At 38.2% G+C, this 20,243-nt stretch overlaps 1 protein-coding gene and 1 long non-coding RNA gene across 5 annotated transcripts; one reads left to right on the forward strand and one right to left on the reverse strand.

Annotated features, from left to right (window-relative positions):
* Nucleotides 1–998: 998 nt before the first annotated feature.
* On the reverse strand, nt 999–5,489 carry LOC137477751 (uncharacterized). Its single transcript, XR_011001174.1, has 2 exons — nt 5,332–5,489; nt 999–4,264 (listed from the first exon to the last, which is right to left on the reverse strand). It is a non-coding gene; the product is annotated as an uncharacterized lncRNA (long non-coding RNA).
* A 1,789-nt stretch (nt 5,490–7,278) lies between these two features.
* On the forward strand, nt 7,279–19,963 carry OTULIN (OTU deubiquitinase with linear linkage specificity). 4 transcript variants are annotated; one of them, XM_068196886.1, is made up of 8 exons: nt 7,279–7,508; nt 9,053–9,382; nt 11,828–11,901; nt 12,750–12,844; nt 14,000–14,143; nt 15,679–15,804; nt 16,832–17,111; nt 18,361–19,963. In XM_068196886.1, exons 1-8 carry the CDS (start codon nt 7,381–7,383, stop codon nt 18,420–18,422), a joined length of 1,239 nt encoding a protein of 412 aa, XP_068052987.1. In that variant the 5' UTR covers nt 7,279–7,380; the 3' UTR covers nt 18,423–19,963. The 4 variants fall into 4 exon arrangements, with proteins under 4 accessions (XP_068052987.1, XP_068052967.1, XP_068052996.1 ...); XM_068196866.1 differs by having other exon boundaries at nt 16,832–17,101; XM_068196895.1 differs by having other exon boundaries at nt 7,466–7,508; nt 9,057–9,382; nt 16,832–17,101.
* Nucleotides 19,964–20,243: the final 280 nt, after the last annotated feature.

A 20,243-nucleotide genomic window follows, 5' to 3' on the forward strand; every position in this document is an offset into this window, starting at 1 on the left:
ATAGAAAAATGCATGAATATTAACAGAGTGGTTTCATGACAGCTATATTTTTGAAGCTGTTAAAAAAAAGGAATTATAGTTGTAGATAATTTTAGTGCTCTAGATGCATGTAATTTAGTAACAAAGCAAATGTTTCCTCTGAAATGCTGCCAGCAATTAGAAATTCCCAGTTTCTTGCCAAGCATTAAAACCTGCAGCCTTTGAGTGGAGTCCCTTCTCCTCCTGCACTTCTAATTTCAGTCAAGACTATAGAATTGACCCTTTAATTTTTTCTTTAACATTTTTGGGGAAACTGAGGGGAAAAATTTTAGGTTATTATCTATCTCTATACTTTTAAAAGCATATGCCTTTTTTCAGCTCTCTGGCTACTTCTACCTGTCAGTGAATCCTGCTACACCTCTTTCTGTTTGACTAAAAGGCCAGATAGCATGTATTGATTTTCCTAACAGAACATGATCAAATCACCCTTAACTCTTCCCTGGGTAAACTGAATAGATACCACTCATTCATTTTAAGGTTCATCTTCATTCTTCCAATTTCTTCAATGGTGTGATTATCAATTCCTCCTTGTATTACAAATATTAGCACAAGGCTTAGCATTTGCATCAGTCTTGCAAGAGCACTTTGTAAATAGAAAATTATAAAATAACTCCATTTCTGTCTAGCATTCCTCTCTCTACACCCAACAACTGCATTAAGATCTATCTGTTTATTCTCAAAATTCCTGGGTTTTAGCTGAAATGTAAATGAGCATTTTCCACACTCCAAGGCAAAATCTATCCCTAAGTGCAAGGTTGGTCTGAGATGCCAAAGACAGATTTGACAGGCAGTGTTGTCAGCTAGTAAGATGGGTAGGGGAGCACCAAAAACTGACAGTATTTTAGGTCTGGGATATCCCAAAGCCTATGGCCACTTCTTTACACACATCTGGCTACAAACCAACAGGGACTATGGCTGTTCTTAAGCCTGACAGCAGCAAATGTGCAGCCACCTTAGGAATTTGGTGTGTTTTGTATCTCCAGATGATTTGTGTTACCATAGGACCTTCCATGTAAATACCTGCAGAAACTTGGACTGGGTAAATTAATATCAGCTAATGACAATCACATTTGCATGTCCTTGATGTGATAGCACAAATCAGGATGATAAATGTTGTTTAGTTTATTCTGTGATCTGAGTAAGGAGATCACAGATTAGGTTTGGATCTGGGTTTATATGATTGATTGATTCCAATAAAGATAAGTGTTAGATAGAAAAATTATCTGACACTGGTAGTCAAAAAAGAAATACCTGAAAATTCAGAGAGACAAAGAAGAAGAATCCAGAGGGGAAAAAACCCATCAAAACCAAACACACAAACACAAAAGTACCCCCAAAACCAATAAGCATCAGAAGAATAATGCAAAAAACAACAGGTTAGTTACTTATTGCCAGAACAGAGAATCACCACAGATGACAGTTTTCCCACAGGCAAAGAGAAACAGAAGCCCACTATTACTGTACCACTCATCCTAGGCATAAAAAAAGTACCATGATGATGGATGGAAAGGATTTGCTCCAATGTTACAGAATTACCAGCATTTTTAATGTCTTTGCTCTCCCTACATTTCAAATACGGCAGGCTCCTGGACCACTATACTGTTCAGGCTCAGTCTGGTGAATCATTCTCAAGTTACAAGGAGACTCCTTACCTGGAAGATTTAAGAAAGTAATAAAAATATTTAAAGTGGAAAAGCTCCTCAGGAAGCGTAGAGATCAAAAAAGTTTTCCAAGTCTTTCTACAAGACTCTGCACGCCTTGTTCCAGAGCAATTTGTCAGTACTGAACACTGTAGATGTGAGGTGGAGGATAGCCCTGTAACCAGACCAAACTCCTTGTTGTGAGCTGGTGTTCAGCAAGGAGCAGGTGGTTCCTCAGCAGGAACAGAGAATCAGATAAGATCATTTGAGTCTGCCAGCTCCAAATGTTTGCAGATGATGGCAGTTAAGAAATGGCAGAAACATCCAGAAATTTCTTCCTTTCATAACATTATCCTATCTGAACAGGCTTTGGACATTTGTTTCAGATGGTTCTAGAAATATCAGCTGCATGTAGGAATCAGGATTTTGTCTTTAGAAATTGTCCACATATTTATTCACATGATGTACAAACACCCAAAGCGAAGACCACCTGGAAAAGTACCTGTGGAACCATAATACTTTTATTATTTTTTAAAAATTATTACATAAGTTCTTTGATGTGGCTCATCCCAATAACCCAACAGCTTTTAAATTAAACCTGTCCCATAGGGAATGTTTCCTTACTATTTGGGCATGGTACCTGTGTCTCTTCTACCCATAAAAGTTCACAGCAACTTCTAAACCTAAAGTGAGAGATGGGACAGGGTACAGTAACTATTTGCTAGGTAAGTATATATGCTCATTATCTTTTAAATGAGAATGATAAGCCTAGAAACCTGTAACTGTAAAAAAAATAGCAGAAGAAGCATTAGTGTTTAAGACAGACTTGTGGAATGTTTTGGTTTAATGTGATGAATGATAAGGCCTTCAGAAAATGTCAAATTAGGAACAAGTGAGTTTCGCTGCCCACAGCAAATTGTGTCTGTAAATAAAATCTTTGTTCAGACACTACATGGATCCCCTGGAGCGCAACAATATACTTCATGCAAAGGATGTGAAGGTATTTCCTGGGTTATCTTTGCCTTTATGCTTGATCCTTTGGCAGTTTGATGATAGAATTAGAGGAAATTTCCCCTAAACCCAACAGTAAGATTAATTTATCCCCTTCCTCAGTACAGGATGAAGAGCTCTAGAAAAGGAAAACAAATACTATGTCTTGTCTTCTGCCATGTTGAGTTGCCAAAAGACTCAGTTCTTAGATAGACTCCCCCTTCAGAGAGATAGAAGACTTAAGAACTTCTCCCACCACAAAAGCTCCAGTATCAAGCAGGCCATTATGCTTCAGATCCAGCCACTAAGTGGATCAGAACTGGGTAAGGCCATAGCGTTTCCAGTACTGTATGCACCTTTTCATACTTAGTAATATGAGCTATATGTACTTTATTTTCTTTTTTTTTTTTAAGGAAGTAAGCTGCTGCTCAGACACTAAAACCTATGCTACAGCCCTCCAAGGATTTCTGCTTCAGGGATCCCTCTGCTCTATTCTAGTTCAATATATCTTATGGATCAGTTCAGCCTTCCTATTGATACTTTTTTTTTAAACTTTTTTTTTTAAACTGAAAACTTCTGTATGTATTGGGGAGGTTTAAGAACAGTACCATGGTAAAGAGTTTATGCTGTGGCTGAGGCTGAAGGTCTCCTTCTTGGTGGAAGCCAGTGTATGTTGCCAGCTGCACTGAGAAGGCAGCAGCTTATACCATCCCCAAAACCAACTGAAGTGCCACAGCTGGCAGAGGAGTAATGAGTGAGAGCTTCAGTAGCCCGGTCTTGCCTGTTGAGGAAGGCTGGTGCAAGGTCAAGCTGGAAATGGAGATCTGCTTCTCGTCAGGGAACAAGGACCAAAGGCAGCTGACAGGAGCTACCATAAACAAGTGGGAGTCTGAGGAGCTGGTCATCTGGAGAGTAGCTGCATAGCAGGAATAAATATATTCCTTGTTCCAAGCAGGTATGTGCAAGGGCAGCCACATCCAAGAAACTCCAACAGCTTGTTCATTAGGTAGACTTATGAACATCAGCTGATACGGATTTGTTCCAAATGAGTGGATTGAGTTCACTTGATTAAAGAACTGGAAAAGACCTTGAGGCTGATCTGTTGACTTATTAGAGCAAATACCAGTTCTATTCTCTTTTAGAAAACAGTGACATGGACAAATGAATTTGAGCATTGTAATAAAAAATCCTTAGCTTCTTGATTTTTGATACTAAAATAAAATTTTATCATGCTCCGAGATGTTCTTTGAGATGTTCATTAGTTCAGTAACCCAACGTAATGTTGCTTCCCTCGATGTCTTGACCTTAATGACACACTACCTCACAAAGTACATCTGACTGAAAAAGACACCTCTCATTAGATTTTCAGCCAGGCTTTCCACCTGTATAACTGATGAGAGTGGTCTCTCTGTGCTCCTTGGTAAGTGTGCAGATGAGCTTTTATCACATGACCTGGCAAATGTGATGGATGCAGACATGCCAGAGTCCCTGAGCAAAGAGTGACAACTCACCACTTGACTTCACCTTGATCTCTTCTCCAGTCAGGCCATATGGTGGGTTTGCCTCTTACAGTTCATCTTTCATCTTCTTTGTTACTGTCAGAAGGTTGTGTAGATTCACGACCATAAAAATGCAAGCAACTTTTGCAGACTTAATGTAAAAAATGGAACACTAACTCTAATTCTAAAATTTCTCTTTAAACTTAAAGACAAATGAATATTCAATCAATCATTAAAGGAAATACATGCTTGATACTATGGGTGGAGAAGATGGAGAAGATGAACCAACCTGCATTTCTATGTTTCTTAAGTTTCTGTCTCATAAAGCCTGCTAGAATTTTGCATGTAGTATCATTATTTGCCTTCTGCATAGTATATATCTTCTCTTTTTAAATTTTTTTTTTAATGCAGAAACTGGAAAGGAAGAAAAAGGTATAAAATACACAAAATGTACTTAGGTTTAGGTTTAGCTAATTGATTGAACCACTAAGAGTGTCCTTAGTCTGGGCAACAGTCAGGACATACTGCTGGCTTACTCGGACATAATAATTTCTGAGAATGTTGGTTTACTGAGAGCACTCTAAAAAAACCTTTCTGTAATTATTTTCCAATTAGAGCACATCAGGTACTCTTAGTTTAATAATTAAAAAAACAGCTACATGATACTGTAACCTCTTTTAATAAATATTTTTATCAAATTCATAAGCAATTTGCCCATTTTAAGAATGTTTTTTCAAATGTGCAAACTAAGCTTGTTAAAAAGAAGAAATTAAGCAGATTTTAAAATGTACTTTTTTAAATGCGTTTTTTCTTTTTGTGAAAGCTTGTAACTTTAATTGTTTAGACTGGTGTATGTGAAAAAATAATGACAGGTTTTTAACTTGCAAACAGATGTAATTTTTAGCAGTGATATATAGTTTATACTGATATGACTCACACAGTCTCCATTTTCTGTTTGAGGGACTGAAAAAAACCCACTCACTGCACCAAAGCCACAACCTACATATTTTTCTCAGTCATTTAAAAAAGAAACACAGGGTGCTGGAAACACATTTCTGGTTGATGGACAGCAACATGCCAATTTAGAGCTCACTCTAGGGACAAATAAAAATGGAAACTATAAAAGTGGAAAGCAGCATCTTGATGTACCTGTCTTTATATACCAGGGAGGAGATGTATGTTATTAGGAATACATGTCCAAAACCTCTAACAAATTTAGGGATGCTGAAGGAAAGAAAACACTCATGGGTAATACGTAATTACAAAAGTATATAATGGATATTGTATTGCCCATTTGACTCTACTGGTAGGTTTTCCCCATCTATTTTTCTTCTGAACAGCATTCCCTGTTAGTCACAAGAACTGATCACCCAAATCATAATCCTGAAAAATGTAGAGCAATTTTCAAGTAGTGCAATGTAATTAATTTAGCAAAGAAGATAACAACTGCTGGCAAACACTAAGATGCATTAAATAAGGTTAAAAAAAAAATTCTCATGGTGTTTGATGGGTTCTTTTTTTATCAAAATCTGAGCTGCTAGTGTCCTTTACCAGAAAGTACCAAGTATAGAAATACAGAAATATTTCAGACTTACAAAATATGATCTCCTGTATTACACTGAATGTCTTTGTTGTGTATTTTCATGAACTTGGTTAATTAGCTTCGTGGTTGTACCTCACTGTTAGTAAAAGATATAGGGAACTTACAGTAGGAATGATCAGCCAAAAAACATCTCTGCCCTAAAGTTGCTGACAGAACAACAAAGGTGGGTAAATAACAAACAAACAGAGACAGAGTACCCAATCTTTAAAAAGAGGCAACTGTAATGGGTCTTAAATGCTACTAAATCTGAATTATTTAAATAATGGGAACATGGGAAACAGGTGCGTATATTTCAAGTGGACCAGCTGTTTGATAGTGAGTAATTCTGGAATGGCCAGTGGGAAACAAGAATGCATATTAAGACAAACCTGTTACTCAAAAAGCTGTTCAAAAAAAAGAAAACTTTCAAAGGAGATGTCATTGTGAAGAGCAATCCAAGATGAAGTTGATCCATGAGAAGAGCAGTGATTAAAAGAGACCTAAGGTAATGTTTTTTTTTTTTTTTTGCTTTTCTTCAAACATTCATGATACTTCCACACATCTCAAGGATAAAAGAAACAGAAAAGGTTTGTTTACAAAAACGTCTGTCACTTTTATATTAAGTTTCATAATGTTGCAAATTACTTATTGCCATTTTAACCTTTTAGAGGTTTTGCTACCTGACCTCCACCTTTAAAATGTTCTCCCAATAATGTTTGATACTCTAAATACATGTTAAAACTATTTGAACTTTGCTGAAAAGTATCTTTGCAATAGCTATTTGCCTCCACTCTCAGCATCACTAGCCATACTCAGAGAAAACACATTCATATGAGGGAAATTTCAGAAAGAAGACAAATACTTCATTTTCAGGCCCAATTTCAATGTGAAGCCCCCCCCCCCCAAATGCCTAAACTGCAGTGGACTTTCCCATCACAGTACAGATTCTACTATTCTGAGTTTTGGGTTGTTGCTTTGTTGTTGTATTTTGCTTGTTTGGGTTTTTGTTGTTTTGGTTTTTGTTTTTTTTTTAGGTGGGGTTTTTGGTTGTTGTTGTGGTGGTGACTTTTTCTTTTTTTTTAATAATGGGTATGTTTCAGTAGCATGTAATTTTTAAAGGCTTCTCATCTACTCTTCCGTGCGCCTCTCTTCTGCCTGGTGTTTCATAAAGGTGTATCAGAAATGTGGTGATGTATCTCTTTGCTCCCAGGAGACTTCCAGCCTCTGACAAGCTCCATACGAGCTCCAAAAACACACACACACACACTCACTCACTCACACACTCACACGCTTTGCATTCTTAGATCACCTCCTTTTACACGGACCGTCTGGCAACCGGAAAGCAACTCTTATTTCCACCCTCTCCTCTGGTAACGAGAACTTATTCTTGCCTTCCACCTTGGGGCGAGGGGGGGCGTTTCACTTCCCGGTTTTGCTCCCGGCGCAGTCGGTGCCGCGTCCCGCCCGCCGCGGGCTGAGGGCCCCGCCGGGGCCGCCCTTTCCGGCGGGGCGCGGCGGAAGCGGCTGCGGGGCCGCGCAGGAGCCGGGCGGGCGCCCGGGCGGTGCTAGGGCCGGGGCTGGGGCTGGGGCCAGCGCTGCCGATGCCGGCCGTGCCCGGAGCCCCGCCGGCATGAGCGGCGAGCGGCGACGGCCGGGCCCAGCCCCGCGCCCTCCCCTCGGGCCGGGCCCGGCCGCTGCCGCCGGGGCTCGGCGGGGCGGCGCGGAGCGGTGCCGGGCGGGACGGAGCGCGGCGGAAAGGTGAGGCCTCCCTGGGCTGGGCTGGGCTGGGCCGCGCCGTGCCGTGCCGTGCGGGCACGGGTGGCCGTGCGCTGCGCCAAGCCTGGGCCGTCCTGCCCCGAGGAGCGGGGACGGGAGAAATCGGGACGTGGAGTGCGACTCTGCTTGAAAAGCAGCGGGGTCTAGGGAGAGGATTCTGCCCCTCTGCTCCGCTCTGGTGAGGCCCCACCTGCAGTGCTCCGTCCAGCTCTGGCGTGCCAGCGCAGGAAGGACAGTGAGCTGTAGGAACGAGTCCCCAGTAGGGCCACGAAGTTGATTAGGGGGTGTGAGCTCCTCTCCTGTGAGGAAATGCTGAGACAGCTGGGGATGTTCACACTGGAAAAAAGGATTTGGAGTGAATTTTGGCCTTTTGACCTGAAGGGAGCCTACAAGGAAAATGGGAGAGGAACTTTTTACAAGGGCAGGTAGTGACCAGGACACGGGGGAAGGATTCCAGCTGAAAAAGAGTGGTTTTGGATTAGACTTTAGGAAGATTCTGTACTGTGAGAGTGGTGAGGCATTGGAACAAGGTTGCCAGAGAAGTTGTGAATGCTCTATCCTGGGAAGTGTTCAAGGCCAGACTGGATGGGTCTCTGAGCACCCTGGTTTAGTGCAAGGTGTCTGTGCCCACAACAGGGGGATTGGATCTGAGTGACCTTTAAAGTCCCTTCCAGCCCAGGCCACTCTGCGGTTCTGTGAACTCTGGTCCTGAGCTCTGTGCTATGAGACGGCTTGGTACGTGTCAGGGCTCGGGTGCCAAGGGGCTATAATGCTAGTAAGTAAAGATATTTTTCAGGTGGGAGGGTTTAACCTAGAAACAGAAATGTATTGTGCAGTTTTAATGTTTATAGGGTGGCTGTTAAATTTGTGAGTTCTGAGGTGACCGGCCTGGGTAGCCACTAATTGTCTAGAACATTAATGTGACAACTGTCAAGCAACCCATAACTTTTGGGCAGGACTTTGTGTCAACTCAAGATAAATATCTCTGAAAATTTACTATATGGCCACATCCTAAACCTTTGGAGAGCTTGCTAAATGGATTGTAGACATCCTATCTTGATACCTTGATCATACTGGAAGACACAAAGATTGGAAATTTTTGCACTAAGCAATGATCCTGGTGCAGTGCATGTTTCACAGAGCACCAGGTCAGTTTGTAAAAACTGTTTTCTTGCAGGACTGAAACTTGTTTAAAATTTCTGTTAATCCTTGGGGTTTTAGGTGACAATGCACCCCAAGGATAGCAGGTGTTTAATCAGGGCACTAATTCTTAGGCAGATTGTGTTTGAGGAACTGGCACAGCTTAGCCTTGGTAAGAAATGATGGTCAGGGGAGTAAGTTAGAAAATAGTTTGGATGCTGTCTTATTTTACCAAACTGTTCTGGATCTTCTTCCTGGTTTTGAATAATTTATGTACCCTCTGAATTGTCAAAATATAATGTAACTCTTAAAGTATTGTAATTTTCCTGAAACATATCTTTTGTTCTGGGAGAGAAACTCTTCATATATTTCTTCATTCTTCAAAGCCAGGATAATCTTCAAGGGTGGATGACAGAGCCAACCAGCCTTTCTGCAGGTGCAGAAGAGAAAAAAGAGAGCGTTCCCACACAGCTGATGAAGCATAAAAACGAAGTTGGTGTTGCTTCTGAGGAACTTGGCTCAGCAAGTGCACCTGCAGACCAGAAAGAGCAAACTACATCAGAAATAAGACAAGACTGTGTATACAGAAGTAGTGGGAGACCTGAGAAGATACAAATGATTAAATCTCTTGTGATGGATCAGGATGCATCCAGAAACTGTGAGCTATATGTACCTGTATCTAGTAATCGTTCAGCAGTGGAGTCATCTGAGGAGAGGTAAGGATTAATTTTTAAAAATATATTAACAATTGTCATATAGAAAGGGAGGGTACTTTCAGTTCATGAAGGTAAATTTATGATTTTTTTCCTTGGTATCTTTGGTTCAGGAAAATCCCATTAACTAGTTCAATAATTAAAGTATTTACATGCAACTTCTTGCACTGTTTTTTTCTTTTGTGTGTGCATGTTCTCATTTAATCATTCTTATCCACCATTCTTTTTCTTACTTTTTCACTATATTTTTGAAATACTTATCTGAACATTAATGGAGAAAGGCTTTTGTTTCCACAGATTGCTGTGCTGCAACAATGTTATGACACACTTTCATCTCTGGAATGAGAGTGCCTGTGCAGATGGATTGCACCTCTTGCCTACCTGGATTTCAAAACAATTCTCTTGAATTGCAGTACCTTGTTTACTCTGGATGTTAATCTGTCATGTTCTCAGTCTGTGGCTGCTTCTGTTTTATCAAATCCCAGAAAGAAGGTGGTTTCATAATATCTGCAGAAGGGACATAGCACTGCTTCCTTTACACCAAACTTCCTCTTTCCTGATCTCACTGGCTTAGTTAGTTGAGCACTTCTTCTCTTTCTGCATCTTATGCTGAATTTATTCAAGGCTGTATTGCAGAGGAACGATTTCCCTGCCCTGACACAATTTCTCTCCCTGTGGCATCCCTTGTAGCAGCAGGTTTCTTCATGCTCAGAGGGGGAGGTTGGTGCTCCATATTTTAGATACTTGGCTTGTACAGAAGATAAGCTAGAGATTGCTGCTGTCACATACCAAGACGTGTGTTTTTCTTCATAGTATTTTCAAGATTATTAAGTAGTCTTTAAAGTCTTCACAAACCTTAATGGACTTTAAACTCTTCTGAGAAATTAGGCTTTGTCCAGCATCATAGTGTAGCACAAATATGGACTTGAAACAAATCTTTATATGATGTTTCTTCTCACCAGATAATACTGTGTTTGATACCTATTATATCTGTTGTTTGTCTTTTAATTAATGATTATTTAGTGTTGTTAAAAATGCAATTTCATGCAGCTACTTGAGCACTTGAGTAAAAACTTAACTACTTTTATATGACAGCCCAGTAGATGAGTTTCCTGGTATTAAGCTACATTGCTCTTTATACTAAAGATTTGTTTTCTCAAGGGCGATACACACAGATGGTTTGAGTAAGCCAGTTTGGACATAAAGAAAAAGAAATACAGAGCCATCATTTAGTAGTCTGTCCTTTCAAGTTTAATGAAAGTAATCCAGTTACCATCTGGCTACAAAACTTTTTCTCGCTGTCTTCCTAATTGCTTGTCCTCTCTTAGTGGTGTAAGATGTGCCTTAATTTCTTCTTAGTGTTTTGGAGGCAGACTGTAGTTTGGATTTGGGGTGTTCTTGAGGAGTAGATTAGAAGCTACTAATAGTAGGGGCAGCTAGCAATAACCTTGCAGCCTTTTTCTGCTTAAGTACTTTCCTTTGAAAAACAGACTTCCAGTGTAAACTTCTTTTAGTGCTATGCCTAAATGATACTAATGTGGCTGGTGACATATGTTTTTTAAGTATTTTAATTGTGAAGCTGTGATTATTTTTTAGAAGTTTATTTGCTAGATGTAATTATATGACAAATGCCTCTGGGGAATGGAATGTGCAATTTGCAGTTTTTTGAACATTGCATGGACCTCCGTTTTCAGCAGTAATGTTCCCATACAAGCTGCAGGTGCTGGTCTATGCAGTATTCTTGTAGGGCATAATTTCCTCTCTCATGGTCATAACTTGACTTCAGAATGTTGTATATATGCTCAGATGCAGGTACTTGACAATGTACCTTGGCCAAAAAGCCCATATTATTTGAGGAAGAAATTTTTCTCTGGATTTCAGCTAGCCTGTAAGCTGCATTTTGGATCATGGTGGAAATTCTCCTTAGATTTAGTAACATTCAAACTAAATGCAGGTAGTTGGCCACGTTTCATTGTATTCTGCCATGTATTCTGCTCAGCACGAGGCAGGTTGGTCAGTCCTAGTGGTGTGTAGATACAAAGCCCTGTTGGGTAATGTGTTCTTAGCTGGATGCATAGGGTATGTTATTCATATATGCAGCAAATAGACATGTTGGCTTGTTTCTTTTGCAAATTTAAACTGTAAAATGTAGAAATACAAAGGGATTGGAGTATCCATTCAAACACAGAAGAGAAATCCAGGCAATGATTTATTATCAACCTAGTGACAGATACTGGAGGGGAGCAGTTGAGATGGTTTTCTAAACTTTTCTCTATTTTTGAGAGTTAATGTTGGTTCTATGAAAATGGGTAAGATGGAAAGCAAATTGAGTTGAAAAAAAAGGTAAAAAGACTAAAATACTTTCCTGAGTTGAAAAAAGGGAAAGAGGCTGAAAAGGAGAGTAGGATTTGTGCTGTTACTTGAGGTATGTGTTGATTTTTATTGCAGTGAGGAGGACATGTATCGTGATGAAGAAGAAATAGAGAGAGAGAAAATATTACTTAGTGAAACAAACTCATCAGGTACAATCAAACTTTGTTTGAAGTTTCAAATACAGTATTGCAACTCACTGTAGCACTAATGTGTGATGTCCTGACACTCTCTCCTCCAGGGACTTCTGTGCACAGATGTCTGTGTTCAATAGCAGTTGCTTATGACTGAGTACATTGTACAGTTTGGTTCAAAAAAACATCAATTCTCTGGAAAATTAGTTGCTCTTAATATATCATATAAGAGCATATATTATATCATATACTCTTTGTTTCTGTAGTTACTTTATAAGTGAATGTGAATTCTTTGGAAAGCAGTCACATAGTCTTTGTTACAAGTGTTCTTGAAAATTACCCAGTCATAGTTATCATAGCAGCATCTGTTGCTGGCATCCCTCGATACCCTCAGTACAACCTGGTTTTGGGATGAAGGCTGTTGGGATTCCAAGGCAAAACTGTATCTCTTCTTTCTGTTATTGTTACTGACATACTGAGAAAGATCTGTTGTCTTTCTCCCTTATAGTCTAGCTGCTGTATGGAGAAGAGAAGCTTTTGTCAATATTTTTCTGCTTGCTAAGAAAATGAAGAGTACTTTTCTAATTTCTCCTCTTTGCCAATTAATTTTTGCAGAAGGGAGGAGCAGAATGTTCCCTATCTTGTTGAACTACATCATAACTTCATGCATAATTTTCAGAACAAACTGGTTTTATTCCCTCCCACAGCAGTAACTACTTAGTAGCTACAGGTTGTGCTGCCAGTTTCATTTGGCACTGAAGTTATTTTAAAGTGATAGTGTGTTTAGAAATTTGATGTGCTTTCTACTTTCTTCTGTTTTATAATGTTCTGTTGCATGCAACATATTGCATGTTCTATTTTGACAGAATATAAATTAAGTGTTTCACCTGAAATGGACATCATGGAGTATTGCAGGAAGGAATGGAGAGGAAATACACCAGCAGCAAAAAGGATGAGAAAGGTAGCGGTTCTATTTTTGTTGAGCTTCATTAGGCTCTTGGTTTTTGTCTGCTACATGATTTCCTATGCAGTCAGTCTTTTAAGATAGGAAATGCAGTAGCAGTGTTTTACATTGTGAGGTCTTACGAGTGGTTTACAGCTGGCAGATGCTTTTCTTTATGCTCATTTCAAATATGTTTTTAGCAAAGCTACTTGCTGATAATTTAGGATTTTGATTAATACTGTCCTTTTTTATTGTTTTCAATTGAATTTTTATCTTTTGTTTATGGACATAAATTGCTAATTTTGTGGTCTGTTCAAGTGCAGAGCAGATTATCAAATTTTTGGGTGGAAGGCAAGTAACTGAAAGTGGTGAATTGCATGTATTTTTAAATTTTTTTTCCTGAGATTTTTACCAGTTTTCTAACTATTTTTTATATTAATCTTGACCAAGATTGGTAGAAAATAAAGTTGTATTGTTGCTTGAGAAATGTAGTGATATGTATGAATAAACATAAAGATACCATACAAAAGTCAAAAACTCCCCATGCCTCCCTGGAGAGATTACTGTGAGAAGTATGGACACACAGGACTTGGGCCCTTGCCAGGGTGGCTGAGCTGCAGAAGCTGCATTTCAACATTGTGGCTTCTGCTGCAACTGTGAGTATGGGAACAGCAGGGAGAGAACAAATGTGCTGAGGCAAGTGTCAAGATATTTCAGCGTAAACAAAAACTTACCCTGAGGCAGAAACAAACTACATGTGCCATGTTTAGGGTAAGAAGCATCAATTAGTGCTCAGATTTCTTTTAAGCATGATGTGTAGTCTTGTGTGTGTATGTTGGATATTTTTTTGAAATCTAGGTGAGTTAGCTACCCATATTTAAATGATGTTTATGTTGTGTCATCAAACAAATACCTCAAACAGTTATCTATTAGATTTCTCAGTTTCTTGTTTGTTTATCAGCAGAACTAAGTTGTTTTTTTCAGGGTTTAATTTTTGACCTAAAAGCATTTGAACTTCCAAAAGGGGTAGTGGGTCAAGCTTTTTTTTTTTTTTTTAATAGCATTAGCATGTGGATGATATTCTAATATTCTAATACCTCTTATGTTAACAGTGTGTAGCCCTAAAATGTTTTATTAATGATTTCATGTTCTTTGGATTTTGTGTTTTTCTAGGGATATGAAGCAGTTGCCCAGAAGTTTGCATCTATAAGGAGAATACGAGGTGATAACTATTGTGCTTTCAGAGCAACTCTTTTCCAGGCATTAAGCCAAGCTACCCAGTTACCAAGGTGGCTGCAGAGTGAGGATTTTACTATGGTACGTGTCAAACTGATCAGACAATAGACTAATATTCGCACTAACTGATTTGATAATTTTATGATCTCATTTCTCTGTTACATAATGCATATGCTCACTTGTCAGTATCCCCTGAACTGAGAAGTTGTAATATTCAAGATTATTATTTGTGCACCATGATTCTTTCAAATTGGAATTGAGTCCAGATGCCCTTGGTTTCCATTTTATAATGGATATAAATGTTACTGTAGTGCTTACTGGAATGTCACTTGTCTGTCTTAATCTTGCTCTCTTGGTTTCTTCTTACTGCCTATAATGTGGCAGTAAGAGATTTTCCACAAGACAACTGGTAATAACAAAAAAATACAGACAATCTATTCTAACATTTGAGAAAACCCTAGCTTTTCAAAATTATAATGTCTGTTCTTGTGTGCCATATATGTTTTCTCTAGAAAGTGGAATAGCAAATTGGATGCTGTAGGCTTTGCAGAATGTGTAATTACCTGTGTCTTAAATGGTGCTTAAAATAAGTGTGAGAGCAACTCCAACCTGACACGAAGAACAATTCTTGTGGAGCACTGATGTATGAGAAAAGCAATGTATTCCCCTTCAAGTGGAAGAAGAATATTCTAGAAATTTTTTTTTGTGTCAGAGTCCATTTGATGGTATTGGTGAACATGGAAAAAACATGTAAGAAGCTGCCCATACAAAAGTGAGCCACTTGAGAAGAATAAGGTTCCAGTTGTCAGGATGCTGCTGGAAATGTAAATGGTGAATGCCTGATGCAGACTCTGTGTGCAGGGTAGCAGTCCAAGGAGAGTCACACTGCCCCTACTACCTTTTTGCATCAATTTAAAGGACAACTGAAAATTTCTCGTTCTGGCCGCTGTAATTTTTAAGTGAACATCTTGTGATTATGTTTTTGTAATTACTGATGAAAATAGTTCTGTGAGGTGTTTTACAGCAAGTACATTGCAAAATGGTTTCCTTTTTGTAAAAAACACTTTCATTTAGCTCTCAACTATTTCCACATTATCAGACTGAAGAACATAGTTTCCCAATGATCCTTTAAAGAGCAAACTTTTTAAAATTATGTACTTTGAAGATTTTAGATTCACAGAGGAAAATGTCATATGATGATTAACATTTTTTTGAAAAGGGTGTATATCTACATTTTCTCTTCTGTTGGCTCAGGAACTCTTTCAGACAAAGTCACTGTCATCTGTCTGCTGTTGGGGGAGTGTTTTAATTAAAAAAACCCAAAAACTTCAAAACAAAATAAAAACAACAAACAAAGAAGAAGGCATGAGTAACTTGGTTGGTAATTTTTTCAGTGCTTATGTGTTAGATCTGGAAATAGTAATAGACCAGTATTCTTACTGTTATAAACAGCCACTTGTGTTTGGTTATGTTCATCTTACTATGATATCTGTTCAGAAGGATATATGAGGTATCATTTTCAGGTGAAAAGTGTTAAAAAAATAAAATATGCAGGTTGATGGCTTTTCCTTTCCAGACTTTTAGCTTAAGCTGACTTTTATTCTCTCAACTTCCAGCTTCCTGAAAACTTGCTGAGCAAGTATGACTGGATCAAGCAGTGGCAGCTCAGACAGAAACCTGGCAAGAGGATGGGAGAAATAAGGGATGAAATAAAAGAGTATTTAATACTTCTAAGAAAAAAGGTTGGAAAAGTATTTGTATATTCTTTGGTAACTTGCAAATAAGAAAAGTGACAAAGATTTTTGAATATGGAGAATTTAATATAATGATGCTTTCAGTAGTGAAAGTCCCTTTTCTGTACGTATATTACAGAAAAGTCAAGAATATCTGTTCAGATTGGTGAGAAGCGTCTGGACTTTTACTACTTGCAGTAGCCTGATGCTGGAATTTATTTGCAAGCAGCTCTGCAGAAAACAATTAATTAGACATATTTCAATGAAAAAATTACTGTAACAGCATAGCTTTCTGCCTCTATTATTTCTTGTATTTATTTGAAGGAATGATGTATACTGCAGACAATTCTTTTTGCTATCTGGACAAGATTAAGCAAAGAAAAACACAACAACACTGAAGTAATTTCAAAGGAGTGGTTTTTGTTCCATTTTTATACATTTATTTCAGGTTATAGAAACATGGTTGTGCCCCTAAGTGTTCATACTATATTACCTCGCCCCATGCTTTCTCCCTCTTAGAACTCTGGAACCTATTAAAAAACTCTTCAGTTGTTCCTGTCTTACTGTGAATGCAAATTCTCTTTATGAAGGCTTTTAAGAGTATTTGGAATACTGCATTCAGCAATTTGAGGGTTGGAATGAAATACTCATTTTGAGTAACAGAAATGTAAGGAATATTAAGTATGTAGGCTTTATGGTGCAGGAAACAAAAAGGTTATTTATTACCTTAATGTGTATTGTCCCACAACAATATTTGTTCTGCCACCTTGCAGCAATTTCTAGCATCCCTTCCTTTTGCTTTGCTTATGGATCAATTTAAGCAAAATCAGACCTAGTCAGCCTGACTTTGATTGGGGTACAGTTGTGGAAATATCCTTGATTGTTTTTCAAAAGGCACAAAGGCCTTCATAAGCTAAATTCTGAGTGCCTGTGCTGAGCATCTCACAACTCACAAGTGTTTTTTTGCAGTTCTTGCTGGGTGATGGCTGTTGATTTGTGTTGTGTCTGATGGTTTGTTTGTTTTTTTTTTTCCTAGTGGAAGAATATAAGTGAAATAAAGGGTCCTCTTGAGAAACAAGAAGCTTGTGATAAATTGTTTAAAAATGAAGAGGAGGAGTATAGTCTTTATGAAGCGCTGAAATTTTTGATGCTTAACACTGCCATTGAATTATACAATGCCGATAAAAGTGGAAAGAGAGTGCCTGTCTTCTCCTGGCTCCTGTTTGCACGGGATACATCCAGCAACCCTTGTCAGTTAATGCATAATCACTTGAATCATATTGGTCACAGTGGAGGCCTTGAACAAGTAAGGAGAGGTTGTTCTTAAAGTGTTGTTTTCCTGTTCTGGAGTTTTCCATTTCAAGTCGTTTAAGAAATTTCTCAGCTTTATTGGGCTGACTGAAGCATCTGGTCTTTTGTTGGGAAGAATATGTTAGAGCTGCTTGCTTACAGTGAGAGTCTGTCCTCTGAAACGCAACATTTTGTCTGGTGGCTGCCAGGTAGCATTCTTTGGAAATAGGGTTTGCTATTAATAGAACACTTGTATGGATCTCTTAGTTGTTAGCTTTTTAAAAAATACCACGATAAAACCTAATACTCAAATTATGAAGAACGTGTGTAGCATATACATGGGTGAATTCTGATAAGCTGATGGAAGTTAGTGTTTTACACATGGCATAAATGGTACATATATTACAAAAAAGCACCAAACCAAAATGAGCGGTAGTTAATGAGCTGAATAGACTGAAAGATTTTGGAAACATCCTTGAAAAAATTCCCTTGAATTCATTACAAGCAGTACACTGCAAAGAAGTTCAAAACTTAATTGTAGATACTAGAAATGTGGAAATATGTTTTGGTTTTGTTTCTGATCTTAAAAATCAGACAACTGCAGTATAGATAAGACAGTTTGCTGTTTCTGTGAAAATAGGTGATTCATTGGTGACGTTTTTGCTGCTCAGTTTAGTCAAGAAGTTATGTTGCCAGTTTTTTGTGCTGTCTATATTTGTTTATTTCAGTAGGATTCTTTGTAAATTGTTATTTAGAACAAATGTGCTTGTCACTCTAGTAGACAAACTAGAAGCTTTTCACAGCTTCTTTTTCGGACTTTCTTCTCCTGTCAACGGGCTTTGTAAGGGCTTTCCATTTACTTTTTATTTGGCTGGAAAGTTCAAAGTACCCTGTAAGAGTGAAAGGATCATTGTCTGAAACCTGCTGTTGTCTGGTTTTAAGTGACTTAACAGGATGAACACTGATGCAAGAGAATGTCTTTCCTACCTGCTTGCAGCAGTAGGACACTGTGTGTAAAGCAGTTTTTCTTTAGGGTTATTTTACTACTATGCTATTGTGGATTTGAGGACTTTGTTGTTAAATACATGGTATCCTAGGGGGGTATGATGGAGATGAGAGAATGAATGAGAGATGCTCATGTATAGGACTTCTCACTTCACTGTTTTTGTCTTTGAAAAATTACATCTGATAGGTATTAGTTTAATATTTTTATGAGGAAAATCTTGTAGAAGGTTATGTTGAATTTTACACAAATATTTGTTGTTTCCAATGTAGGTGGAAATGTTTCTTCTTGCTTATGCTCTGCAGTATACCATCCAAGTGTACCGACTCTATAAGTACAGCACTGATGAGTTCATCACACTTTACCCCAATGACCCAGAGGAGGACTGGCCTGTGGTGACTCTCATAACTGAAGATGACAGACATTATAATATTCCAGTCAGAATGTGCCAAGAGACGATGCTCTGAACAAGTGATTGTTTGACAGACAACCTTGTGCTGCTTATGGAGGTTTCCCATGCTATTTTGAAACAGGACAATGACAAAATCCACGTGATTAAATCAAGAACTTGAAATCTGTGTTTTGGAAGTTGACATCTGAAATAAAGTATCAAATAGGTACTATCTTAAATAGTAAAGGTTTGGCAAGCATGGCTTTGTTTTCCATTAAAAAAAATGGAAGCTTCTGCAGTCCTTTTTTTTTTTGAAGGACTTACTCTGAATAGAATTGCCAAAACTCTAGATTTATTAATTTTATTTCTTTTGGTGAGGCTCTGTGGTAAGACATGAGCTAACGTTTTGCTCCCCAAAATAATGACAATTGAAATTTCTGGGAAAGTAAGGTGGCAGTGTCTTGGCAGATCTTTGTAATAGTGCTTAGAAGCCATTTATACAAAATTGGGTCTTGGGAAGTAATACAATTATTCTGCAGTTGGAATTTAATGCCTGCCATTGTTTATGCTATAAGAGAGATGTTACTTAAAGTTTTCTAATGCTTTGGGTTTTTTTTTTTCTACATAAGTGTCTTATTTAGAAGCCAGTTGTCTGTTACACTGAAAATGAGCTGCTCTTTCCCTTTCAACCCATGGAGAGGGATGTGGCAAATGTGATAAGGGAGTATAAAAGTTGTTTGATAGTCTGTCACAAAGTCAAAGACTACACAGAATTCCCACTTAAATTATGACAGCTGATAGGACATAGCTACATGCCTGTTAACTTCCATGTCTTTCATGTTATTGCTCCTGTAGTGTTAATCCTCTCTGGCAGCTTCTCTGGAGAACATGAGGATTTTAATTTGTCAGGGAGTGCAGTAGATGGAAATAAACTTTTGGTGCAGCTTACTCTTCCCAAGAGTGGCGATATGAGGGGTTCTGTTTCTGCTTAGTTATTCATTATGCTTTAAAACTGAAAGAATACAGAATGTAGCAGATCCTGGAAGTGCTGACAAGTCTTTAAAAAATAATTAAATAATGAAGCATTCAGCTTTTAGGTTCAAGTAGAAGTATGTCCCACAGATGATTTCTAGAACAAGAGAGTGAAAGCTGATTTAACAAATGCTGGTCATACACAGGTCACTTAGAAGGCCTTATATGTAAATAGGGTAAGGTTATTAAAACTTTTCATTTGAATATTCTGGAGAAAGTGGCGTGCAAAATTCTTCGATTCTAGTTGAAATTAATTTGTTAACTGTTACTGTGAAAGGTAATATACACAATGAAAATGTGTAACCCCTATGTTCTAAAATGTGTTTTAAACACTTCAATGAGGCCTGTCATGTATTCTATTTGTCATGGGGTTTTTTTGCCTTATAAATCAATTAGTTTGTTACTGAAAATTTCTGGGAGCTACAAGGGAATAAAAAAACTTAATAAATTCATCTGGCAGCACTTTGTTTCTTGTTTTATAGCCCAAACTTTATATTTTTAATGTTTCACCTTTTGTAATCCATGTTTTAGTTAGTTTGTTCATGAAAGCTGTGAAGTTTAGTAACATAAGTAAAAGAAGTAATTATTGACTGCTTGCACACGGGCAGCAAAACCAAGTAATTTCCTGAATTGATGTTATCCAAGAAAAGCTGAAGAGGAGGAAAAACAAATCAACTTGTGCAACTCATAACTCTGATAGAAAAGTTGTAGTTATGATTTAACTAACTGAAA

The sequence above is a fragment of the Anomalospiza imberbis genome, chromosome 1 (genome assembly GCF_031753505.1).
Source record: "Anomalospiza imberbis isolate Cuckoo-Finch-1a 21T00152 chromosome 1, ASM3175350v1, whole genome shotgun sequence".
Classification (NCBI taxonomy): domain Eukaryota; kingdom Metazoa; phylum Chordata; class Aves; order Passeriformes; family Viduidae; genus Anomalospiza; species Anomalospiza imberbis.

Coding starts and splice junctions, on each gene's coding strand:
- OTULIN (XM_068196866.1), top strand. CDS start 7,381: ATGAGCGGCGAGCGGCGACGGCCGGGCCCAGCCCCGCGCCCTCCCCTC. Junction 12,845..13,999: donor CAGCAAAAAGGATGAGAAAG/GTAGCGGTTCTA, acceptor GTGTTTTTCTAG/GGATATGAAGCAGTTGCCCA. Junction 17,102..18,360: donor ACAGTGGAGGCCTTGAACAA/GTAAGGAGAGGT, acceptor TTTCCAATGTAG/GTGGAAATGTTTCTTCTTGC.